The sequence below is a fragment of the Antennarius striatus genome, chromosome 7, assembly GCF_040054535.1.
Source record: "Antennarius striatus isolate MH-2024 chromosome 7, ASM4005453v1, whole genome shotgun sequence".
NCBI classification, from domain to species: domain Eukaryota; kingdom Metazoa; phylum Chordata; class Actinopteri; order Lophiiformes; family Antennariidae; genus Antennarius; species Antennarius striatus.
Genome location: NC_090782.1, coordinates 10,121,859 through 10,149,207, shown reverse-complemented (window position 1 = coordinate 10,149,207; position 27,349 = coordinate 10,121,859). Strand labels below are relative to the sequence as shown.

Sequence of the window (27,349 nt, the reverse complement as noted above, 5' to 3'; positions counted from 1 at the left end):
CCTAAATCTCAAAAGAGCAATGTGTGTCATTTTTTTAATCGCGGTAAACCAATAGTTCAGTTTTGATACCTACCGTAAGTTACTGACCACAGCTACACTCATATAAGCCACTGAATGTACATCCATGAAAACAATTAATTAGATTGATTTCCAAACATTCTACTTACTAATACAATGACATGTCTTTTTTTTAAACTTACCGGATTATAACACAGATATTAAAAGATGTTGGACCTGTTATAACTTTCAAAATAAATACTGCTCAAAGAAATGCATTTCAGTATTCACATGTTCATTTTAATAGTTTCTTTCTTAAAAAATAAAATAGACAAAATTAACCAGCAGTACAATATGCAGGTAAAAATAAAGATTCAACAAAGGCAGTGATTCGGTACCCTTTCCTGCCTTCACAGTCTTGTCCTGAACTTACCACGGGAACTTTGGGAGACTTGTCTGATAACATTTAGCATCTTCTTAGTGGCTGAATGGCACAGTAAAATATTATTAGAAGTGTTACTGCGTATTCAGATGTGATGTTGTTCATTAAACTTCATTTTGCCAGTGAGGTCAGGTAAAGGAGGTTTGTTTACTGATCTGTTGTACAGAAATTCCACTGCCGTCCCTTTGCTCTCACAGGTTCTCTGACAAGCTGTGAGCTGGATGGAAGAAGGAAACATGAAAAAAAAAATGGTTTCATGTTCAACTATCATCACACACAATTTTACTATATACCAACAAGCTGAATCCTTATCCAGTAAGCTAATAAAGTCACTTGTCCATCTTATCTGTCTGCGAGAGAACCGGTCACAATGGCTGTGGTTCTCTGATCAAACCAGTTAAGTTCCAAACGGGAAAAACATTTTTTCTTCTATCATGCATGTCAAGTAGCTTCTTAATGACACTAAACAATCAAGGAATCAAACATGATCTTAATGATGACAAAGCGCTGCAACCATCAGTCTTCAAATTGAGAAAAGAAGGAGAACCTGCACAAAACCAAAGTTATCACGCTCCCTTTTACCCCTCGGTGTGAACGGGCCTTCAAATATTGTTTGAAAGGCCATGTTTTACTCTGTTGTTGGATTTCTGGGCGGCTCTCAAACAGCTGCAGTGGAAAACGTGCAAAATGTATGGAAACGGAAACGTTATTGACTCAGAGTTGTGAATGTTGTCAAAAAACTTTTTTTTTCTGATATAAATAAATAAAAAAAAGTAAAACAGTACAGTGGTTGACATCAAAGTTTGTTGTAGAAACGATATGCTGCTAGCCACCCTACCTGCACTGCGCTTTGACTAGAATGTATTTATTATCGTCAATAAAATCGCTCCAGTGCAGATGATGGCGACCTGTTGAAATAACCAACATGGGAAAGTGTTGATTAAAACGATGATCAGAGGGCTCGACTGTGTAAAGGGGGTTCATTCGGACGTGTGACCTCCAGGATAGGTAGCAGGTCCAATCATTTATCAATAAATAAATGCATTGTTTGTTTTGATTTCTTCAAGCTTGATGGAAGTAGCCACGCTAAGCAAGGATCCCGATGCACGGCCAAACTGGACACGCTTCGCCCTCTCCTTCACTGTGTCAAAGAGTGGGGGTGCTGGACGGCAGACGGGTGCACCAGGCTGCCAAAAGCCTGAAAGTGTGCTGGAAGGACAGCAGATGAGGGAAGCGAGGCTGATGGAGACAGGCTAAATTCCACCTGCAGCCCGTGGGGGGAGCCGCTTCCTCCACCTGCCGTGCCGCAGACGGGGCCCTCAGACAAAAAAGGTCCGCTGTTCATATGGAGCTGGTAGAAACAAGCGCATGGGAGGCAATGGTCGTCATGGCAGGATGATGGGCTCCCACCAACCCAATGGGAGCTCTGGGGGGAAGGCTGGGAATGGAGTTCAACTGGAGATGAAGGAAAATAACTCCCAGGATCCTGGTTGTCCATGAGCGGGAGAGAGAGCGGGCAGCCGAACAGCTGCTGAGGACATCCGGCGCCACACAAGTCTGACAACCCCATCACCAGCTCAGCGCCTGGATCGACGGACAGATCAGAAGAGGACGTATCAGTCAAGTGTCTCTCACTGCAGGCATGTAATCTATTGCGTCTAAGTCTTATATTCAGCTAACTTAAGGCAAAATAGAATTTATTCTAAATTAATGGGATATACAATATCTGATTCATCTGTGACATCATTTACTGAACAGCCGTAGCACCGTTTGGGGTTTGTTAAGGGGATTTTCTGGATGTCACAACATTGTTAACATTCTCTCTCTGGTTCCCTCCTCATCTATTTACCTGCAGGCCGAGCCTGCTTTCTGTGTCCTGTCAGGACTGACTTCACGGCTTTAAGTGAAAGCGTGGCGTTCGTCTGCGCCGAGGACGGCCCTCTTCTTCTGGAGCAACAGGTATGTCAACAGGTATGCATGCAAACACGTACCACACACACACACACACACACACACAGACATGCAGACATGCACACACAAAAACGACAAGACGAACACAGAGAAAACAAGAAAACAGTGAGGATGACAAATGGGGAGAGGCATAAAAAAAAAAAAAGATTCGCAAAGTAAGATAACGAACATGTGATGTGGAAATAAAAAAGGCAAACCGGGTAGTCAAAATAACTCATTCATTAAATGAAAATGGCTTAACTACAGAAAACATGATGACATGGTATGTGAATGGATTACACACTTGTGTGTGACGATACTCAATGCTTTCTGATCTCTGCATTACTGGAAACCAAAGTGTACCCTTCAGGCCCACGGTGGGTGTGTTAACCTTCCAGCTTCCACTCAAAATGAAATAGACTGGAACATGTTTTTTATTTTCCTTAAGAACTTCTATCTTGCTGTAAAGGTGACAACAGGCATAATATTTCATGGTATTATGACCCTAACCTTGGCTCCTTTATTAGTTATGTATTCAATGTCCTGATTTGAGCTTCTGAAATAATCCATTCATCCAAAGAACACCTGAATCTTACCTTGTTTTTCGAGATTCGGACTCGTCTGAGGTAAAGGAGACTCCAGCTGCCCGGCACCCGTGGAGCTGTTAGACGACAAGCCTGAAGAATTGCTGCTTCCCTCAAGCTCCCCGACATCCCCGTCCTGGTCTCCTTCCTCCCTGAAATAGGAAACAAAACCACTTTTAGTGAGGTCTAGTGTGCACCAACAGAAAACAGAGGGTGGCAGAAGTTATCAAGACATGAGATCAGATTAATCACATAAAGAGCAAAGGAAGGAAACACACTTTGAAGTTGTTACTATTACATTACGATTACATTAACATGAACCTGAGCTTCAGTTTCAAGTAAGGCACTTAGATAAATAACAAACCACATGCAAAGGGAAGTCTAAATACCAAATAGAATACTTTATGACCAAAAAACAAACAACTATGAATAAATGAACAAATTTATATGAGAGTTATCTGAAAATGACTTATTATCCAAACCCCTAACAATAAATTTGAAGTGTACATTGCTTTGGATATATGCTGTGGAGAAAACGACTCATCTTCTGTGGCATCTTGCCATGAAAATAAATAAATAAATTATAGACAAACCTGAACATTTAAACTTTTTACGGTTATTTTACATGTCAAGGTTGATCAATTAAATAAATGCCAAGTATCCTTGTGATAAAATGACCAGACTAGTCACCAAAAAAACTGTTTAAATGGTAACAACCAAAGAATTTAATCTGTTGGAAATAAAAAAATACATTGGTGGTAATAAGTTTGTTTGATGGTGATGGTTATAGTTTGAAAATATGATTTGGACAAAAAAGATTAAGGATGGACAGATGGACAGAAACATGTTAAGTATTGAAAATATTGTGTGTTTTCAGTCCATCCCTGCAAACAAAAAAGAGTTTAACATGGGGAATCGCTCTGGGTTGCACCCTAGAAGATACATCCTGTTTGACATGAGCTTCCTCCATCCACCAGCTCATTCATAGAATAGAATGATTTTATTATCATCATACACAGTGGACAAGAAAATTTAAAAGACAACTTTACATTCAGCTTTAATCCATAGCGTTACGGTTCCAGCGATACTCACATGCTCCCTGATTGCAGGCTGTACTTCTTGCGGCTGACCCTAGTGGCCTGTTGGGTAAAGTACTCATGGCGTTCAGACTTCTTCCACATGTAATAATACTCCACACACTCCCCAACAGAGCGCGTTCGTACCTGACAAGGAGGGAAATTATTCTTTTTGATTGACAGAAAACATGTGCAATCAAGAATTTGAATGCGTACAGCAGTCAGATCATCAGCGTGGGGTGGAAATCTGACTGGAGGAAAGATTTGACTGAATCGTTTCAACTTGTTGTCTTCTTGATTCTCACCTTATTAGCCTGAATGAGGTGGAAATTTTTCCCGTAAACTCGATAGCCGTGTTCAAAGTTCCTACATTCCTCCTGACTCCAACCACACAGCTCTTCTAAAAACAGAAAACACAATAAGTATTTTAGAATAACATGAATTTTAGTTTATAGAGCGTGTATTAGAATAATTTTATCTTGATTTGTTAATTTTTTAATTCATTTATCACAGTTTTGGTCTCTAAGTTATCAAACAAAGGGGTTTGAGAATGCAACTAATATGATGGGTTGGACCTGAATGGGATCTTGAATGAAACATATCTGAAAAAAGATGGCTCTGATGTGGGGAAAAACGTAACACAGCCTCCTGGCATAGTAGTGGGGGATGTGTGTTATTCCAGTTGAATCTACCACAAGGCTGTGGACTTAAACTGGAATGGAAATCTACCACTAGAATCTTGATTCACATCATCTACATGAGCAAATCTTGCATATTTGGTATAAAAACCAGTATTTGTTCCAGTCACAGTCTCATATGATGGTAAGCATCAACATCACTTTCCCACTAGAACAACAGCCTCATTGGGACTGAGAAGAAAAACACACTGGAACATGGCTATGTTATGAAATGAAATGAACTTTATTTATATATATGTGAGGACAGGCCCATAACACACACACACACACACACACACACACACACACACAGGGGTCAGTAGGGATGCAAGTGATGGAGGTAGAGCGGTACGGGGGCGGGGAGCGGTCTGGCACCTCCCACTGCCAGTTCACACTCCGAAATGTTTTGCCCAATATGGGTCTTCAACCACCGACCCTCTGGTGATTCATCTCAGTAATACACCAGTGATCCATGGGCATTTCAATGTAGACAGGCATTGATATGATTTAATAGTCATACTTTATCTTAATTGAAGCAGACTTGAAAAACTACATCAGTCTGCAAAACATTCTTCTGAAACAGCAGGGGCCTCACCATTAAACACCCTCACATTGAAGCGTAATCGTCTCAATGCTTCTTCTGTACTGAAGTTGCATTTCACTAGTTCATACAGCGCCTGAGGAGCAAAAGAAACAAGGATAAGCATTGGGTAGAAAAAGGAGACTCATGTCTCTTCTCATGGTGAAACTACAGCGAGAAGCAGCAAGTCTATACCTAAACTAAACCAAAAGTGTTCAGATGTAAACCTTAAGGTTACTATACCTGTTCGTTGTCTCGGACAATGCCCCCATGTGTTCTTGGGCATACTGCCCCTTCTTGAGCCAGTATACTCTGGGCGCACAGCAAAAATTCTTCCACTTCCTGCTCTGGCAGTACATCAGGCCTCCACAACAGCTGGTCGTCACCGCTGTAGGCTACGGAACCCAAAGAGAGGAAAAGAGAGCGAGGTTCACAACGTTCCAGCAACAATTTTCAAGTCCTAACAAAGAAACGTTGAGTGTTTTCCCTTGCTTACCTTTCTCCTGCTGGATGGGTGAACTGACTGGTGGGATTTTTGCTTGGTACATAGACCCAACCATGATCTCCTGAAAGACAAATCAGAGAGACAGTAAGTCAACGATCTGAAACAAGTCATAAATGTCGACATATATTCCGTATGGTAGGATTCTTCAACCAGACCTCCTCAGGAGTAGTAAGAAAAACCATCTTCGATCTTTGAGTTGAATCTGCAGCAACTGGACTTCTGCTTGGGGTTCACAGGTTTCTCCTCTCCTTCTTCAGTTCTAACTGAGGAACGGAGGACGCAGCTATTTCAAGTCTTCTGAGGGTCGCTCACACAATAACAGTCTTTAAGGTCACGCCTTAATCGTTCACTCTTCTGTTGTGGGTCGTTCCAGTCTTTGAGGACACAAGTTGTTGGTTTGCTAAATAGGGTATTGTGTGACTCATTAGCATTATAATCTGAAGGGTAAGTGTTGTGAAACTCTCTGATGAGGGATGGAAAGAATGTGTTGACTGTGTTCGAGAGGTGGTGGCACCGACCCCACCCATGTCTGTGTGGGTTCTCAGGTATCCAGGTCCTGGTAATCCAAAATTGTTTAAATCAATCCGCTGGATTTTAATTTTAAGAAAGTTCCTTGAAGATGTTTCACCTCTCATCCAAGAAGCTTCTTCCGTTCTCTTGGCGGTTGGTCTTGTCTCAACTTGAGACACACCCTGTGAGGTGTGGTCAGAGCTATTTACGTGTATTCATAGTCGAAACCCGTCTGGCGCCTCAACAATGGTTGATGGGGGTGCCAGGGGGGGTGTCGTTGAAGTGCAAGTTTCATGGAGCTTTGTTTGCTAATGGTTAATCTGTTGAGTCGTTCTTTTGGGGAGTTTTGAAAGGGCCTGATTGAAAATCAGCAAAAGATGATGTCACAGACATGACGCCCCCCTTGTTCAAGGATGGCTTCTTTCACTCCTCTCTCAAACCATCTGTCCACCCAGTCAAAAACCTGAACATCGAACATTGTGTGATAGTCTCACTGGATTTGAAAAGCACCTGTATGTTGTGCTTGAAGAAAATCTTTCTTGATCAAAAAAAAAAAATCCTTCCTGCCACATATGGGATGACTGTTTTACTGGTTGTTCTTTTCTTCTGCCCTGGATTGAATATTGTCCTTTTGATTGGTCTTAGTTGACTGGATGGATGCTCACTTAGGGTAGCAACATGCCTTCAGGGTCGTCCCTGCCCTGAGGGCATGTTGCTACCCTAAGCAAGCAATCAAACCCTGGGTGAAGAGAAACTGATTATAATGGTAATGAATCACATGATGGGCCAAAACACCGTAGCTGTTTTCAATGATAACCCATGATTGTTCTTTTGACTGAACTCTTAAGGTGATATCCTTATATGGTCATTCTGTTAGCAACCTCTGAAAGGTTTGATCAGGGCTTTGAACCAGAACTTTTTGCCAGTTGGTTCTTTCCGAACAGTAATTACAGTAATCCCTCATTTATTTGTGCTTCAAGATGCACGGCTTCACTACATCGCAGATTTTTAGTAGTCACGTGATACCGTACATGCATGCCATTGGCTAACAGCATCCATGTATGCGCTGTGTTCCGAGACTCACGGAACCCACACTTCTGTGTTATAAAAGAAGCACTTTTCTTTAATACAAAAGTGTTTTAAACAGTCTGTAAGATTGTGGGAAAAGGTAATACAGATAGAAGGTGGTTTAATATCAGTATGGGGAGGGTCATAAACGTTTAAATTACCGTAAATAATACCACCATCTATGAACCACCCATGAATTGATGTTCCTGAACCATGTAGAACAAAAAAGATTATATAGTTTCCAAACCGGTTAGTAACATTTCTTGTAAATATAAATAGGTAGGTAGCTTTAGGACTTAGAAATTGGCAATTAAAGCAAGTAGTTGATTTACTGTACACATGTCCCTACAATAAATAGAACAGTAGCACTGATCCAGTTCGTTTACTGTCCAAATGTCCCGACAATAAACAGAACAATAGTAAACAAACTGATCCAGTTTGTTTACTATACATACAGTGAGTGTATGTCCCTACAGTAAACAGGACTACAGCACTGATCCAGTTACGGAATGGAGGATGGACAATCAGAGGGAGAATGAGAAGTGTTAAGATGGAACAAAGTTTGCGTATGGCAGCGCCTACTGGGGAGCCAACACGTCGCCACTCTGAACGAAGCAAATTGTGATCGATCAAGAACAGAAAAAAACACAGATAAACGTCCAGAGCGTCGGAAGAAGTCCACCAAAGGAGACTAATTTCTACAAAGTGCTGGCAGTACGGGGACACACTGCACTGAAAATGACTGGCAGCCAATGAGTTAATTAAGTCACGTTGGTGTCTTTTACTTGACTGCTGGTGATATGCCTCAACGTCTCTCCTCTCACATCACGCATTGAGTGAATGACAGGAAGTGAAACATGGTCAGATATTTTTTTCAAGAATAAAAAAAAACAAACAAACAAAACGGTATTAACCGGTTACAGTCATTTTGAATAACTGTTTCTGTTCCAGAACATTAAAAAAGTATAAAGTTTAGTTTCGTTTTTGTTCCTGGCAAAATAAAAAAAGTTTCTGGGTTTTGTTTTTTTTTTCATTCCATGAACCAGTTCAAAGCTCTGGTTTAAATATTTGTATCCCCCAGTTAGACCCGAAGAAGCCTCTTGGATGAGGGTAAACATTTGCAATTCCAAACAAGGCAGTCAGAGACTGCAACATCCCACGACACCCCTGACTTCAAAATTTTATTCTGACCTACACATTTTTGCGCCTCTGGCTTCCTGAATATGTTGCTTTTTGTTTTGTGATTATATCTCATCAGGTTTCAGAGATGTGTAGCTAAAAAGGTATAAAAACCACATTTGACTTGGGTCAAATTTGACTTTGTAATTTGACCCAAGTTATGTGCTTTTTCTTTCATCTTTCTATCTGCAACGATTGTGAAGATATTTGATGTACAGACGGACGAACACAGGAACACTGACAATTACAATACATCACCGCTTCGCTTGATGTAATAAAAGTTTATATACTTCAGATTCAACATCAAGGATTACATTCCCTTAATGAATTACACCAACATATGTCAGCACTGCATAAATGAAAATATGTGACAGCCAATGAAGCCGATTTGTATGTGAACTTTTGAAATTGTTGACCTGGATTTTGGTTTAGTTTGTCCAGGAATGTCAGGACCAATGCAGAACTAGAGCTGAATCTGAAAATGCACCCGTGCTCACATGATTAGATGACCCCCCTTTACCCCCCCCAACCCATCACATATGAATGTGAGCGACCTGACATAATAATCATACAAATATCGCGTAAAACGTAAAAACAACTATGGAGACGCATGAGTTCAGAAAGGCTTTTGTGAAATTTGACTGAATTCTGCCCAGTTGTGTTTGAGGATACTTTTGGGTCGACTTGGGGTTTGTTTTTATTTTTAGTAAACCAAAATGTCTGGTGATGACAGGATGTGTGAATGTTCCCATCGGCCTACCTTGTGCTCTTCACTGGAGGGAATAGAAGCATCGTCTGAGTCATCATCTGATGAGCTGACTAATGTGCCTTTGTCTCCACCTAAGAGTTGAAATATCAGCAAGAAGGATTCCCGTAATCATCTCAACGATAAGCATTTCAAAGGGTTTAGTCAAAACTAGTGGTGCCATCTTAAAGTACAGTAACAGCTTTCTACTGATAAATCAAAGTAAAGGTTAATAAAGGTTTTTAATTGAGAAATGCTTTTTGACTTTGCGAGAGACATGAAACATTATACTCATCGCACAGGCAGATGTATTTCATGCAACTTCCTGATATTGTGAACTCTAACATGTCATGTTACTGCAATGCACAATGTAGCATTTGCGTAGAGTGCAGGAACACGCTGCGCTCTACGCAAATCACGGATGAAATTTAAAAATAAAAATCAACTGCGTGGATTTCCACCAAAATAAAATGTTCCAAGAAAGTTGATTGCATTGGTACAACCATACAGATCAAACATGATGTGCAAATGGGTTGGTTACATTTGAATTTTATTGATTAAGCTTACCTTCTTTTTGTGGCAATAAAATGCAATACAGTCATGTGTTAATGTAAGTCTTTGAATACCTCGAAGGTGGGGGAGCAGATCCGAGGTGTTAGAGGTGACTGATGGAGTCAGATCATCAGCTGACGATTCCTCTTCTTCCTCTCCAGGAAAGAGATCTTCAGTTATCTGATCCTGTACACAACAAATAAAGTTTATAGTAAAAACCCCCAAAAAGAAACAGAATGCCCTCATGATATTTTCTGAATGGAATAGTTCTGTGTTCTTTGTTGTTCTGTCTCACCTTGTCCAGTGTCATGTCCGGCAAGCCAGCAGCCATGTGACAGGTCTTCTTCTCTGGATCGGCCACTGCGTAGCCATAAAGAGCCAGCAGCTCCTCCAAAGGAAGCTCACTGGCCTACAGACAAAGTTACAGAGGAAGGTAGGGATGAGTAGGACGACAGATCAGGGCAAAATGTTTTTTCTTCTATGACCAAACACAAAATCACATCATATGAGATCACAGTTCTCACTTGCAGAATTCCTGTTGAAGGGATGTATGTTATCGAACTATTCAAAATTGGGACAAATGCTATCTGGACACACTCTAGGAGTAAAATCCAAAACAGGTCGGTGAGATTTGAGAAAGTTTTTGACATGGTAGTGATGATCACCTGTGTGTTTGGTTTTCAGTCTCAAATGTCTGAAAAAAGTATTTTAGGGTAAGTTTTTACTTTACATTTTTCAAAAATGGGCACAAATGAGTAAATCATCTGTTTTTGTTTCTTGCTGCTGATTAGACAATATTTTTCTGTATTTATGGAAATGAAGCTCTGGCACAAAGCTTTAATGTGGTGACAGACTACGGTAGTGTTCAAAATAATAGTCACTATCAAGATAAATCACTGCTTTTGTTATTCAATTTCTACACCACAAATAAGCTTCTAGGTTTAGTAGATATAGAAAACCAACGGACCCAACAGACATAATGAGCATGCTGCTGATTCTGTGAAACTCAGTCACTAACTGAAAGGAGTGCGCTGAACGAATAGCAGGGCTGAGTTCAATTAGTGAGGTCTTCGATTCTGTGAAAAAAATAGGTGTTAAACAGATGGCCCTTCACTAAAGATCAAGGCAACTGATGCTGTAAATGCTGGCTGTGTATTTGTCCTTGGAAAAGAGTACAAGATATTGTTCAAACGAAGAGCGTTCTTTGATTAAGTGCACTTGAACGGTCTGCACTAGAGATCGGTCTGGAACTTTCAGTAACTTTGTTACTACGTATTTCACTCTTATTTTTCTCGTGTTTGTCTCTCTTGTTAATAACTGTTGTTTCTCTGCGCTGAGTGTGGAGCCGCTTTCTCAGTCAGCCGAACGTGACTCCGTTGTTCTTTGCATAAACACTACATGGGCTGATCCTATTGACCGGTAAACATCGCGAAGAATTTAGAACACAGTGTTTGCAAGTGGGACAAAAATCAGTGGCAACGAGAACAGATGTTTACAGACAAGACATAATTAATGCTGTTTCTCGACAATCATCATGTACAATGAGAGATCACAGGGAGCGAAACTAACGCACTCTAAATGAAACATGGGAAAGGTAAGCCAAAGTATATGAGTACTGTATATGGCTGTTGGGCACCGTCCCTATTTTCTCTATTCTACATTCATTAACCTGCAGTGAGGTTATTGCAGGGGTATACCCATCCTGTAATGGATAGAGTCAGTCACTTCTATTTCAGTCAGATCACCAATCTGGGCTCAACGTAGTACGACACAACTGGAGCAGGTGTGTGTGTGTGTGTCTGTGTGTGTGTGTGCGTGTCTGTGTGCGTGCGTGTGTATACGTATCCAGCCTTTGTCTCTCACAAAGCTGGGAAAGAGTGATAATTTCACCTCTTGATTTCTGCCTGGATTATTTCACATGCAGGTTTAACGTCAGGTGAACGTAACCCTTGACTGGTGACAGTGAATATCTGTGAGGCTGTAAATAAAGGCTGAGGCTGTTTGTTAATGAGTGGTGTGGATACACGCAGCTGTGTTTGCTATGACAATGAGGATACGCCTTTAGCGGACACACACACGACTGAAGCTGAGCTAACTAGTTAGCTAAATGCCAGCTGACTTCAACAGCTTGTGAGGAACTTTCAGTGTGTAGCTCTGAGCCAGGTTGTGACCATACACCTCTACCGTTTGTTTCCCAGATTCTAGGATTTGGACCACTATCCAATCCAATCCACTTAATTTATATAGTACAATTTAAATAAACACCAGGTTTCCAAAGTGCTGCACAGTCACTCGATAAAAACACAATAGACGCGCCAAAAAAACTATGAACATAATGCAGTTAAATAAAATATCAAATAAAAATCCAGTAAAATAGCTTAAAATAAGTTAAAAGTGGAAATAAAATCAGATAAAAACAATTACAATAAAGTGAAATAATTTATAAAACACTAAATGGTGTCAAAAGCCAGGGAAAAGAGGTGGGTTTTGAGAAGAGATTTAAAATGATCCAGTGAAGAAGCCTGCCTGATATGCAATGGGAACCCATTCCATAGTTTAGGAGCTGAGAGATTGGCTGGGCGTGTACACGGGTGAAGTAGCTCAGAGAGGTAGGGTGGGGCGAGGCCATTTATGGCTCTAAAAGCAAATAAAAGGATTTTAAAATGAATTCTAAAATGTATGGGCAGCCAGTGCAGTGATGCTAAAATCAGTGAGATATGCTCGTACCTTCTTGTTCCAGTTAAAAGATGTGCAGCAGCATTCTGGACCAGTTGAAGGCGGGCAATGGAGGACCCATTAACCCCCCCCCCATAAAGTCTGTTACAGTAATCCAGTGGTCACAAAAGCGTCTCAAAATGTTTTTTCCCTAAAATTGGTTTAAGTTTTTCCAACTGCCTGAACTGGAAAAAAGCTTGATTTCACCACTGCTTTAATCTGGCTGTCAAATCTAAGCTCCTTATCCACTTTTATCCCCAAGTTGTTCACAACTGTCTTGTTGTATTTGGTCAACCAATCAAGATCAATTACGGGGGTTTCAGAAGTGCCACCAAAAATCATGACTTCAGTCTTTTTTTTATTAAAATTGAGGAAATCCAGAGACATCCAGGATTGAACGTCCGTCACGTTAACAATCAAGGAGCAGCTTTATACTGTAGATGTCAGACTTCTTAATGACTTTCATCAGCATAACAAGTAAAAGATATGCCATGATTTTTTAAAATTGCACCAAGTGGGAGTAAGTATAGGGAAAATAACAGAGGGCCAAGCACAGGGCCCTGTGGTACCCCATACGGGGGGGGGGGGGGCAGTGGAGGACACACAATCATCAAGACTGACACAGAATGTTTGCTGACATAAATAGGATTTAAACTATTTGAGTGCTGTGCCACTGCTCCAAGCGAGCAATCAGAATATCATGGTCCACTGCATCAAATGCTGCGGTCAGATCAAGGAGTACAAGTAAAACACAGTGACCAGAGTCGGTCGCTAAAAAGATGTATTTAAAACTTTCAAAAGTGTTGATTCAGTGCTGTACAATGGCTTAAAACCAGATTGGAAAATCTCTCAAATATTATGATCATTTAAAAAGTCCATAAACTGGGAGTACACAATCTTTTCTAAGATTTTAGAAAGAAAAGGCAGTTCTGAAATAGATCTACAATTTGTCATTATCGCGGAATACAGCCCACGTTTTTTTAGCAGAGGTTGAACAATTGCATGTTTATAATTAGCCGGGACCACTCCAGATGACAAACTGCTATTAATAACCGCAAGAAAAGATATACCAACAGCCTGGAACACTTCCTTAAAGAGTCGAGGAGGAACAGCATCCCTAGGAGAACCACAGGGCTTCAAATGATGAACAATCTCCTGAACAAAGGGCAGGGTCACAGCTTCAAATGTGTCCAACACTGTAGTGCAGGACACTGAAACTGAAGGGTCACTGGATGGAGGGGAAACAAGTGCTCTGGCAGAAGATACTTAACGAATGAAAAAATTAAGAAATGTTTCACACAATGCAGGAGAGGCGTCAGTTCCAACAGTCGATGGTGAATTCAGAGGGGAGTTAATTACATTCAACAACACACGAGGCATGTGTGAGTTCAAAACAACACGGTCAGAGAAATAGTCTTTAGGCATCCTTCACAGATTTTTGCTAATGACGCCAACCATCCCTCAATATTTGAAAAGACACTTGTAGTTTGTCCTTTTTCCATTTTCGTTCCACTCTTCTACACTCCTGTCTGGCAGCACGGGTTGTTTCGTTCAGCCAGGGCTCCGAAGCAGTTTTATGTCATTTGGTCTTAAGTGGAGCTGCAACATCAATAGCAGTCTGACAGGAGTTAAGAGCCTCCATATCCTCATACACAGATTGTGGAATTGCACACCTCTGTCCAAAAGCCTCCAAGAAGAGGGCGGCAGTGGAGGGGTCAACAACTCGACATCTGCGAGCAGACGCGCGAGTTCCAACCATGTGAAAGTGAACAGGAGCGTCAAACAGTACGGGTTTGTGATCTGAGAAAAACGCATCACAGATTTCCAGGTTAAAGACAGATCCTAACACAAAACCAGATCAAGCGTGTGACCACGTTCATGTGTAGGTCTCAGAACAGACTGCACAAGATTACAAAGTCCTGCGCCAGAGGGTTTCCAGGGCAGCACACATGAATGTTAAAGTCCTCGGACAACCAGGACGCCGTCATATTTTGGCATAATATCAGCCAGAAAAGAAGAGAAGTCTGTTAAGAAGTCGTTGTTATTCTTTGGAGGCCGAAGAATAACAGGCCGAAGAACAACTTACACTTAAAGTCATTCTTAAAAACAGTTGCAATTCCTCCTCCTCGCCCAGTCGTCGTGGACACTTAAAATAAGAGCACTCGTCCGGTAAAAGTTCGGTAAAAACAGAGGTCTCACCGACACCCAGCCACATCTCAGAGATGAAGAGAAAATCCAGATCCTGCGGCGTGAAGAAATCTTTAAGAATAAACAACTTATTTCCAAGTGATCTGGCGTTAACCACGCCAAACCTAGCAGGAGCTGGGGGGTCGGGTCCAGCAGCAGATGAGGACTCCCAACAGAGCGGCCGCAGGTTCCCCAGATTCACTCGGCGCCAGCGGAGATGAGGAGAGGAGGGTCCACGGTGACCAAACACCACACCTGAGCCGACCATCGGTACGAGGCAGGGAGCAACTGGGTCCTGGAAACGTCCAGAGACACACAGGGGAGGTCCGGATCCGTGTTCAGCTCGATGGGGGCTCAGCAACCCGGCCCTCAGCCTCACAAGGCGGCCGCTACGATTCACCCGGCATCGGCGACAGTGTCGTTTCTGCGTCGGGAAGGGCGCAACAGTGCGGTGCAGGTATGGGGGGATATCCCAAAGATAGTGAGACTTGGTTCTCTGTCCACAATAGCTGGACCTGAGAACATCTCTTCTCAGCTCTAGCAGGGTCTGATGATCATACACCAGTACAGCGCTAACAGTATAAAATGGTAAAAACAACAGAAATACACACAACAGCCTGAGCAACTGACAGTTCGCCTGACATACTGGCGGCATATTCCAAAAAGGTTCACTATGTATATGTAGAGATATGAAAAAATGTGTTTAAGTCCCCTTTAAAATAGCAGCTACAACCAAAAAGGCGAGTAAGAAGAAAAACTATAATTGGAATGGATCAGAGAATAACTAAAATGGCAAAGGCTCATCCACAAATCATCTTCAGGAGGATCAAAGATGATCTAAGGTTGTCTGTGAGAACTGTAACAATCAGACGACGTCTATGTGAAGCCAAGCTACCAGCAAGAAGCTCCCACAAAGTTCCACTGTTAAAAAAAAACAACAACTTGTTGAAGCGGTTACAATTTTCCAAAGAACATGTTGACTGGCCTTAATGGAAATATTTTGTGGATTAACGAGAGTCAGTTGTTCTTTTCGGGTCCAAGGGCCACAGATAGTTTGACAGATGACCCCCAAACGTTGAATTGAATCCACAGTTCACCGTGAATACAGTGAAGCATGGCGGTGCAAGCATTATGATGTCAAGGGGTTTCTCGTAGAGGAATTGTGGAACGTAGTACAACTGTCCTGGGCTGGAGTTCCTGTTGACTGGTGCCAGGAGTTTAAAGACTCCATGCACCGCAGATATGAAGCAGTTATCAGAAACCACGGTTATACAACTAACCATGAGAGTCACCTTTTAGAAAAAGCTGAGTAAAGCTTAAGCTCTTATTATGAACACAACTACACATACATACACTACACTACATATTGGAAACTGCAATAATGCAACTTTCCTATAAATGTTCCTCATTTGCAATTTTCATTAACTATATTTTTCAATGGGGAGGGTTGGGGGACCGTCTGGTGGAGCTTCTCAGAGAAAATCAGGCTTGTAATCATGGAATTTAGGGTCATGACGACTGATCCAATTACAGAACAGAGGATGGTGAATCAATGGAAGACAGAGAACTTCCAGCAGCTTACGATGCAACAATGTTTGCATGTGTCAGCGCACACCCACTGTTAAAAAAAGAACAACTTGTCAAGGGGCGAACACGGTGTCGCTCTGAGTGAAGCATCTTCTAATCGGTCAAGAACAGAAAGAAAACACCAATAACACAGCAGAAAATATATCTTGAAAAGCATTATTGTTTTTGTAAATGTGTACACATCCCGAGTTTAATGCTTGTCACACATTCTGAGCAGTTGGAAAAGTTCAGTTCTGGGCTGCATCACCTTTTCTTTTACAGTAACAACAATATGACAGTGATACTTCAATAAGTTATGGGCACCTCAGCCTCTACTGTATGATGATACTGGCATATACAGTATAAGGAGAAGGTAATGGCTTTTACCGTGCTCGCTGCAGGAAGAGGAAGAATGCAATATAAGTCACCATGATTTCCCATCACTACAATGTTAACAATGAGGTTCCATGATAACTGCAAAACCTGCATTGTACTACAGACCTCCAAACGGTTCTGGAATGTTCCACAACTCGACAGTCTGGTTTCTCCAGTCCCAGATTTTTCTTTTGGAATATCTTTTTTTTTTTTTCCAATTCAATTCAACTCAATTCAAAAAACTTTATTTGTCCCCAAGGTGCAATTTAAAGCAAATAAAGCAGGATTGGTGTAAAAGTGCAAAATTAGTGTAAAAACAGTATAAACATAAACAATAAACATAAATAATATTTAAATAATAACATAAATACACTGTTTATGTTCAATAATAATTCAAAACCTGGTGCTGTCGCCTCACAGCGAGAAGGTTTTGGGTTTGATTCCTTTCTGTGTGGAGTTTACATGTTCTCCCTGTGTCTGCGATTAAAATCATCTCATCTTCAAGAAGATGGATGAATGGATTGGATAACTAATATGTAAAAATACTTCCGATAAGCACACATTCAAATTAGTGAACAAGACACCAGGCTCACCACAGGGATGGAGGATGTGTCAAATAATTATCAACACACGGCAGTATTTTGGGATTGTAACATCCGGAAGAACCTGCTAGAAATGTTTTGCAGGGATCAAATTCAGAATGAGTGCACATTTCTAAAAAGAAACCCCAAAACAATAATCTCTATCAGTTGGCACATTGTATGTATTGTCTTGAGGGACATGGTGTCGAAGTGGGTAGCGTTGTTGACTCACAGCTAGACAGTTCTGGGTACGAGTCTTGTTCTGTGCGGAGTTTGCATGTCTGCGTGTTTATGGTGCTTTGTCTGTTTAACAAAATATTTCTGCCCTGGTTATGTGGGATTGTGAATGATAATGCTCTACCAATTTATTAAAAACAGCATTGTTTATCTATTATTTTTGGAAAGCAGAAGTTACATAGTGCTAGAAACCATGTGACCATGGGTATGAGGGTGATGCAGTGAGGTCTGCAGCTACTGATTGCCTATGATTAGTAACCAGAACTGAGCGTGACCTTACAGTTTGGGACTGCGCTGCCATCTTCATGAGGTGAAAGGTCTCCTCCAACTCCTCTAAGGCCCGTTCACACTCCTGCGTCTCCTGCCGAGGGCCTTCATCACTGTACCTCACCCACTCTTCACCAGGCCATGACCTCCACTCTCATCCTCAGGGCCTTTTCAGCCACCTACGCAAACACACACACAGTGTATAATTTGAATGAATATTCACATGGAGGTCATGCACAGCAGAATTGGGGGTCATTACAATATGCTGCACATTCCTCTGAGCATTTGTGATTGACTGATTGATTGCACATCCCATTTGACATATCGGTTCTGCACAGCTTTGTGCAGAACGTGTGGTTTCACGTGAAATCATTAGATGATAGAAAACGGTCCGGATTGCACGCCGACATCGCCGACATTGAGGAAAGCTGAAACATCAGCAAATAGGATCCAGGCCAAAATAAAACCCAGGAACAATACGATCATGTTTGTCACTGCACCATGGGGCACACACACACGCACACACACACTACGGTGATGCATCCATGGAGTATTTTGCCTTGAAACAAATTAGAAAACATTTGCATATGTAATTGTATTTTTGCATCACTAGTTTATGACTTAAGCCTCTATTCACTCTGTTACCTCCACATATTTATTTTAATATTGAATTTAAATCCTTTGCTTGGACTAATAGTAAAATAACTTTTTAACGCTGTCAAAGTGTCAAAAAGAGCAGAAAAAGAAAAAGGAGAGTAACGGTGACGTGGATCTGCATCCACACAGATAAAACATCTGTTTGGTCTCCTCTGATCAGATCATGTTTGAACAACGTGGTTTCCTGCGTGGACTTTGCGCATGAAGAAGTCACAGTGGTACACACACACACACACACACACACACACACACACACACACACACACACACACACACACACACACACACACACACACACACACACACACACACACACACAGAAAAAAAACAACGTGGTGGGGAGGCTTCCTGACAGGCGGCAGGAGGGTGTCGACAGCCCACCGACACCCATCGGACGGGGTGACGCTCGGGTGACACCGCTCCTCCGGCGGGACGCGGCGGGGGGAAAACCTCTGGATCCACGCGGCGCGACTCCCTCAACCCACCGGAAGCTGCTGATCCGACCAGGGGCGCTTTCCTGCGACTTGGTGCTGAACGTCTCGTCTCTTTCTCCCCCGGCGCACAAGTGGCACAAGGAGGAAATCACTAGTTGTGTGTTTCCGACACACACACACACACACACACACACACACACACACACACACACACACACACACACACACGTCCGAGCGGACCGACGCTGAGTCATGAGATATCTCCCAACTTTTCTTCGCGATCCACTCCGGAGCGCACCTGGAACACTTCAGCACCAGCGCGTCTCATCCCGGAGGGTTCCCCGTGTGTTCCTTCACTGTCGAGGCGAAGGGGAAGGCTCCCTGACGCCGAGGACACGGACAGAAGCGATAAGCTGGAGAGGATCTCCATTTCTCCCTCCGCTTCCCCACTTCACTCGCCCACAGCGGCTTCTATTTCACCCGGCGTCCCCCGGCCGGCGAGTCGGCCGACAGGCGTGTGAACCGCAAGGACAGACACAAGCATGAAATCCGGCCCAGTTTCCATCATAAACCGTTCGGGTTATTACATTCCTCGTTTTCGCTCACTTACCTCCGCCATTCCGTTTCTGCGCAAGCGGACTGTTGCCCGGATGTTGTCGGTCTGCGCGCCGCACGGCTCCGTTTGGTGCCGCAAAAGACCCGGAGCGCAGAGCTGCGCTCTTAAATTCACTATTTATCAAGTCAGGAAACTATATTGGATCGGTTTGGAGCCGGCTTTTGAGAATTCATTCATAGTTGTTGTTGTTTTTTAAATTAATCAATTTATTTTGAAAGTAGTTCCCTCCCACTTTCGGTATCACTTCTTAGAATATCCTCTTCGTCCACAGCTGCATCTAAAAAAAAACTTCTGAATGGAAATACTAAATATTATGTGACAACTTTTATTCTCATATATTTTATTTATATGAATGCATATGTCCTATACTGCTTCCCGTGTTTTCTGTCCTTGTTTAACCAGCGGGTGGACAGTAAACTGAAGTTAGATGTCACCGTGGCGTCTGTGCGTGACGGAGGGAGGAGACGGAGTCAGAGAGATCGAGATAAACGGCCGGGGGGGGGGTCCCAAGAGATAGGAGGGGCAGGCATTATATAACACCACTGACACAATCCAGTCTATCTATCTATCTATCTATCTATCTATCTATCTATCTATCTATCTATCTATCTATCTATCTATCTATCTATCTATCTATCTATCTATCTATCTATCTATCTATCTATCTATCTGTCTATCTGTCTATCTGTCTATCTGTCTATCTGTCTGTTTGTCTGTCTGTCTGTCTGTCTGTCTGTCTGTCTGTCTGTCTGTCTGTCTGTCTGTCTGTCTGTCTGTCTGTCTCCATCCATCCATCCATCCATCCATATAAGCATGTGATTAAGGAAGTATAAAAAGGTCTTATGATGAGGTGAAAGAATGAAGTAGCTCTTTAAACAGGAATAACACCTCACCAACAAGCTCTCTCCAATAAATTTCACAACTTTATGAACAAGTAGAATAAAGTGACACCTAAAAAACAGACAGTGTCAGATGTGGCCTACAGTGAATGAAAATCCCAGATGGCTGTAATGTAAGGAAGAAGGTGCACAATACAATCAAGAAGGATGATAGAACATCTGGCTCTTACTGTAGTTCTGGTCTCTGTGGGGATCATAGGAACAGTCCTGAACTCTGCTGTTTAGCAGAAACAAAGTTTTGAAATATTTTTGCAGATGTATATCTTTTACTCAACATTATTGAATATAAAATGTTAGAAAATAAGAAACTGCAGTTTATCGTACAAACTACATTTGCACAGGTTGCCATCACATTTTTTTAAAACATGCTCTCACTTCTCAAAAAGAGGATGTGTTGATATAGAGTTTAAACTTTGGCACTCTATATTTCTTTCATGTGTTCAACAGTGTATCAACTGAATGCTGCAACGCGCATCAAAATCTACTGACTTTGTCAAATGTAAGAACAAATCAGATGAGTTTTCTCCACATTACACTGTATGCCTTCCAACTTTCTACTTTTCTACTTTCCCTCAGTCAGTATGCACGAACAGTTGCAATGAAAAGAAGTGGGCTTGTGTCAAACAAAAAACGACAGACCACATCCTAGAGTAGGCATGGGCAAACTATGACCCGCGGGCCATGTGTGGCCCGTTAGGATTTGTAATTTGGCACGCCAAACTTGTTTAAACTATGTAATTAATTTTATGTAATAAATGCAGTTGTAAAATAACTTTTACACTAAGCCTTGCATATGTATGCTTTTACAGCGGTTAAAGGTCAAAACCTTTTATATAATAGTTTTTACATATCATTTGCATTCTTACAAATAAACCCTCCATCCATCTGCTCCTCAGCTGGCCGTCTAATTTTAGAACTCTGTGTGTTCCACCGGTCAAAACTTTTGCCACCCCTGTCCTAGAGGGAAAACAGAATCAAACACATCAGGGGAGAGCATGGATTCACTAAATGCGTCCGCGTACAGCTTTTATAATCATGAATGTCAGGAGAAGCTTTGTACTGTTCTTTGGATTTGGTTGTGCATGCATGAATGTATCTGTGTTGTGCAGTCATGGACAAGTTAGAGGGGAATAATCTGAATTGTTTTCCTATTTTAATGCTGTGGGTCGGGAGCTGGTTAGTTTCCATACCACAATAATAAGAAAAAAAAGGACGTGCAGGAAGTGCTTATAAAAGTAATAGATCTCAAACAACTTTCACAGCAACAGTAAAGAGAACAACAAATGGTTCAATCCCTGTCTTCAAAGCAGGCGTGATGGGCTTGTCTAATATTTTGTGTTTCATATGGAAGTTGTTGCTGACAGCTGAGCACATATGTGAACCAGTAGTGCATTACTTGTTCATCAACATGAAGAGGAAGACGTCTCCTTTTGTTTTATTACCCCCCCCCCAGTGAAAGGCTTTTACAAGTAAAGACATTCAGCTGTGTCTTCTATCTCTTCAGAGTCTGGAATCTGTATAGGTGTTCTGTGCAAATGAGAAAAGAAAAAAGCAGTTGAGTATTTTTAGGACCTGGTAGAGAAGAGAAAAGGGGGGAGAAAGAAGTTTAAAAAAAAAAAAAGGTAACACAGTGTAGTGTTATTGTACACATGGAAAACCAGTTAAATGTTCACCAATAACCATTATTACAAAAACCTGTCAAGAAAAGAAGACAAGAGGCTTGATGCTATGAGTTAAAGGTTGTTTTCATTTCAGAGACCTGAAACATAATTTACACCAACAGGGACAAAGTTTTCCTGAGACAATAACAGGAAATAACATTAACAGTAAAATCATGACTAAAGAAAAGTGAAAGAATGTCGAACAATGGGGTAGTAAAAGGAACATTTCGATGAGTGTTTGCAGCAGCTTTGCTTTAAAGTATTTAAACTTACAATATGCTTAAAAAATATTAGAGATAAGAATTTTTTTTTTTTAAACATTGGATTTTTATAGGCAGGACCAATGGCTTTATGTGGATGAGATCCACAAAGCTGACAAATACAGTAAACCCTCATTTGGAATGACAGTATTACTATCTGGGAGGTCAAGAAAGAACAAACAAAAAAAGAACTTTAATTTTATTAAAAACTGTTTGTAAGCACAGTATAGCGGTATTGAGTCACTGAGGTTGTTCTTAAGTAATAGAAGAATATATTATTGTCACCGTGTCAGGGTTAGATGTTGTGTACCACACTCATTATAATAACAAAGAACTGTGACTGAGAATAACACAGGAAGTCTTTAAAAAATATAATACTTGTGCTGTTTGGTTGTAAAAATGTGAAATTCTCTCTAATACTGGGGAAGATTTTGGTCAAACTTGTGCAAATAATACTAACTGTACTATTAATAACATTTTGCCCAACACAAAACACAGAAGAGCTCTATATTTCTGACCATGTCCCAGGATGATTGAGTGGTTTTGTGTTTTTCTAAGTTAACTGGAGGCTTGACTGAGGAGTTCTCCAAAGTTGTGTAGTTTCTGTAAAGACTGATCAGTCAAGAGGTGAATTTTTTTCAAACTGTACCACCAAAGGATTTTCTACCACATTGGTGTAAAAACAGAACTGCTGTTGCGTGTGTCGTAGGGATCTCTATAAAACACATCCTGATTGTTGGTGACCGTGCCTCACTCTCAGTGTAAGCCTGGTTCTCTCTGGTTCAGTGGGGAATGAGTGCAGTGGAAACTTCAGTCCACAGGGTGCAGTGTGAATATATTCTTGGTGTGGTGATAGAAAGAGAAGAATTTGCAGTGCATCATGGGGAACTGGGCTGTACGCCATGACGCTTAACAGTGTGCTGTGGCAGGGAACACAACTCATGTCCCCTGTGATGAAATTTGAAGAGAACTGATCAGAGTTTTGTTTTTATGCATCATACTTTGTTTGTCAGTCAAATATTTGACATGTTGTTGTCCTGTTTCTGTAAAGCGCTCTGTGACGACCCATGAATAGCACATTCCTTCATGATTGTCTTCATTATTCAGTTTGTGGTTTATGACCAAGAACCAGTGATGGTTACGTCTCAGTGTCTAGTGAACTTTTTTGCCTTTCTTGAGAGAACAAAAAGTCTGAAAATTGTAGAGACACAAAAGACACACTGAGGAAAGTACAAATCAACATGTAAAAGTTCAGACTTTAAAATGTTCATTGGAGTCTGCAGCTCTTCATTATGTTCTCCTGCCCTTCAATAAGCATGTTTTAATTTGTTCTGCCTTCACCGCAAAACCAAACAAAAATAAATGTAGCGTTTACAGTTCTGTAGAAATCTTTATTCTCAGGACAAGCTGCCTGAAACGTGTCATCACATTGTTCAAGAGGTTTCACTCACTCCCGTTCTCCAAATAGAAAAAACAATATAAGCATGAAGACATAATGTAAAGTATAATCAAAATGAATCTTTTTACACAGGAAGGATTTACAGAGTTCCCTTGGCGTGTCTGACGTTGTATTATTCTACAGAGACACATTTTCATGGCATTTTCATGAAGAATATCAGCATTGCTACTGATAGGTTAATTTTGAATTTGTTATACATAACAGATATAAATAAATATAAAATGATGCTAAAACCAAAACGTACTCATTCATGATCAGTCCAGTATTTTAATTTTCTGCTTTATGAATAGATCTACCACCATCGGAATTTGCAGTCAAATACTTGGAGCTGGTGGCGAGGTTGTGCATCCCACCTAGAGGCATTGGACCAGTTTGCATTGTGTCTTGGATTACTGATCAAGGGTAATATATGGTATATTAAATAGAAAAATCGTCCACATAAAACACACTAATCAAAAAAATAGTGATAGATGAGCAGTAGATCCTTACCACCTGCCTCAGTTTGATTCACAACCTCTCCCAACAACGTGTTCATTTCATTTGGGAGTGTGCAGATTAAACCACAGCAATGGCTTTAGGAAAGACCAATGTGTGTAGCTCATTTAAAAAATGATAGTAAATCAATAGATCAAAAGCTTTGATGAGGACAGTAATTTTTGCTCCTGATGGATGGCTTAAAATAGATATATATATATAAAACAGGGTTAGAAAAAAATCAAGACATTTTTAGGACAGCATCAGTGGCTTGAAAGTCACATCAGAAACTACAGAATTTCATTATAGTTTTCTTGGACTGGCTGGAAAAGAATGAGAAGTCATGTGCACATGGTTAGGAATTAGATTAGAGAAGACAGAGGAAACTGCTGAAGGAATGCCCACACTAAATAAGAGGTTATTCAGTATCATATCAGCAGCTCTTACTCCACTGGCAGAACATTTATCTGTTGTAGGAAATGTATTAATTAAACCCTCATTCTGAATAAGTGGGACATTGTGTAGAATGTCAATAAAAACAGAATGTAATCAAAAGTTCACAATTCCTGTATAACCTAAATGGAATTGCACATTGTATAAAGACAAGATATTGTAAGTTGAGACATAGGCACCATTGTTACCATTATTTTAGATCAGCTACCCTTTAAAAAGTTAGTGTAGGTCAGCCATACCAAGGACACCAACACCCCCCATACCGTCACAGATACTAGCATTAAAACACTGGTGTCGGTCTGGATGGTTGCTTTACTGTCTGTCCTGGAGATATCAATGGCTAGGGCCTGTGATTTTCATTGCAGAGCTTTTGTAGCTGCAGTGATGAACTGTGTTTATTGGCAGCAGTTTTACAAGCTGTTTCTGAGCCCATGTAGTGAAACACTCCATAGAATCATGTTGGGTTTTTAAAGTAGCATCACCAGTGGGATGGAAGGTCGCTGGCCTTCAGTGTTGGTTTCTGTCCTCTAGATTCTCCAGATTCTCTGAATCATTTGACAACATCATGAACTGCAGGGGGTGAAACATTACTCTTTTGGAATTAGGACTGTTTTTTGCCCTTTAATTATACTGGAACTTATAGTAGAGTAGAGTAGAGTAGAGTAGAGTAGAGTAGAGTAGAGTAGAGTAGAGTAGAGTAGAGTAGAGTAGAGTAGAGTAGAGTAGAGTAGAGTAGAGTAGAGTAGAATTGTTCACTGGGTCTTGATGATACTTCTTAATGATGAAATGCATGAAATTTTCTGCAAGCAGATAGAACTGCTGCCCTAGAGCACCATCATTTCTGACCAGAACTAATCCTCTCATTAATCATTCAGTGAAGCTGGAGGAGAAAAGGAAGTGTCATTTGAATTCAGCGGAAATGATTGACAACATGCCTGAATCACCCAGACAAGCAGAGACTGAGAGGTCTATTAATTAGTTGTTTAGGTTCAGTTTGCCAGCAGCACTGATGAGTTTCTCAGCGTGAACCAACTGGACCAAAGGTTGACCTTTCCAGGGGTCCGTAACGACTGGTTCCTCAAGTCCTACTTGTGCCTGAGTTACTGTGCCAACCACTGAGTCATCACATGTGTACTGTATGTCACCTGAGGTACGTAAGTCTTTTTGTCCAACCATTTCCGATAACTTTTTATCCATATAGGGTCAAGAAGACGGGTTCACCATAGGCAGGCAACCAGATGATCACCAGGGCAACACAGAAAGAAACATCTTTACAGTCCTAAAAATATTTGTGATCCTGACATTTCAAATTGAGTTCTGTGAAGACGTTCCACAAATAAATCTTCCAACCAAACAAAGAATAAAATAACTATTTTGAAAATAAAGACAAATGTGTCGTTAAGTGTAGCTTTTATTTCTATATCTTTGACTAGACTGTAAACATACCATTTGTCTACGTTTATAAATCAAACACAAGAAACATCTACTTTGGTTCCTTATTTGAGTATTAAATTGGAAAAGAATGGAAGGAAGGAGTTATTTCCTCATTCCACAGGTTACTTCCTGTGTTTTTGGAGCTTGGTTGGTCAACATCAAGAAAACAGAGCACATGGTTGTCAGCAGTGGACTAACAACCACAGTTTACACATGATGACCATATGATGACATATGATGGCCATACAAGGTCATGCTAGCCTTCGCCAATATGTATTTGAGCCTCCTTTGTAGTGACAAAATCCTTCACTCTATGGACACACTCAGTCCAGCATGGTAGTCCACAAACAGCAGATAAATTACAGTACTGTATATAGTTTCTAATATATTTTAAAAATAAATGTGATTCACACCAATTGAACAACTTTTTTGAAAATTGCAAACATATACTGTATACGTATACTGTATCTGTATGCGGTGCATTATTTTATGTAGTCTTGCTTCTTTTACTACCATTCCACAAGGGGGCAATGCTGCCCTTTGCATGGACTCATTCACAACTAGAAAACTTGATGTCATGAAGTACTCTTTCTACATCTACTTCAATAAAGTGTCAACACGGTGTTTCTTCAAGTCTGGTTATTGATCCTGAAAGCATTGTTGTGTTAGTTTCATATTGTCAGGGTGATTATGTCTGTCTGGCACAGATGAAATCAGAGATTCCAAACAGTGGAATGGAGTCGTAATGGAGCTCATTCTCGTTCTGTGGTTGCTCTATTTGCTCTCAGCTTTCTGCATGCATACTTTTATGAGTCACTAAATCTTTGGGTACAATTTGCATATTTTGGCAAACATTTAAGTCTGTTCATTTATTGATGATTCAAACTGTTAAATCTCCCTCTTTTACTTGCTGTCCCACTCCCTCTCCAAACAGGATGTTTGTGTCTCAGCAGGGCTTGCCAGGAGCAGACCAGTACAAAGCTGATGATCAGATAGCATGGCTGTGAAGTGCCCAGTTCTCCCAGCGCTGCGACAGATTAACTAGGATTTAGGGCTTCTATTCGGATTCGCTGCTAAACCAACACCACGCAGGAGACGACAAAACACAGGAGGCCACGCAGCCGACAACATGCTTCCCCTGGGATTCCGCTGCCTTGACAATGAAGATTGCTTTATATTTTATTTGAAATTGCTTCCTCCCCAGGTTCA

The 27,349-nt window shown here is 41.1% G+C and overlaps 1 protein-coding gene across 1 annotated transcript; it reads right to left on the bottom strand.

Annotated features, from left to right (window-relative positions):
- Positions 1-334: 334 nt before the first annotated feature.
- mier2 (mesoderm induction early response 1, family member 2) lies at positions 335-19,665 on the bottom strand. Its single transcript, XM_068319265.1, has 12 exons — positions 19,495-19,665; positions 17,807-17,972; positions 10,161-10,274; positions 9,940-10,051; positions 9,329-9,408; positions 5,803-5,872; positions 5,550-5,701; positions 5,322-5,403; positions 4,355-4,449; positions 4,066-4,196; positions 2,986-3,125; positions 335-2,023 (listed from the first exon to the last, which is right to left on the bottom strand). The coding sequence occupies exons 2-12, from the start codon at positions 17,831-17,833 to the stop codon at positions 1,578-1,580; spliced, it is 1,449 nt and encodes a 482-aa protein (XP_068175366.1). The 5' UTR covers positions 17,834-17,972; positions 19,495-19,665; the 3' UTR covers positions 335-1,577.
- Between the last annotated feature and the right edge of the window lie 7,684 nt (positions 19,666-27,349).

Coding starts and splice junctions, on each gene's coding strand:
- mier2 (XM_068319265.1), bottom strand. CDS start 17,833: ATGAAGATGGCAGCGCAGTCCCAAACT. Junction 10,275..17,806: donor TGGCAGCGCAGTCCCAAACT/GTAAGGTCACGC, acceptor CTTTGTCTGTAG/GCCAGTGAGCTTCCTTTGGA. Junction 10,052..10,160: donor CGGACATGACACTGGACAAG/GTGAGACAGAAC, acceptor TGTTGTGTACAG/GATCAGATAACTGAAGATCT.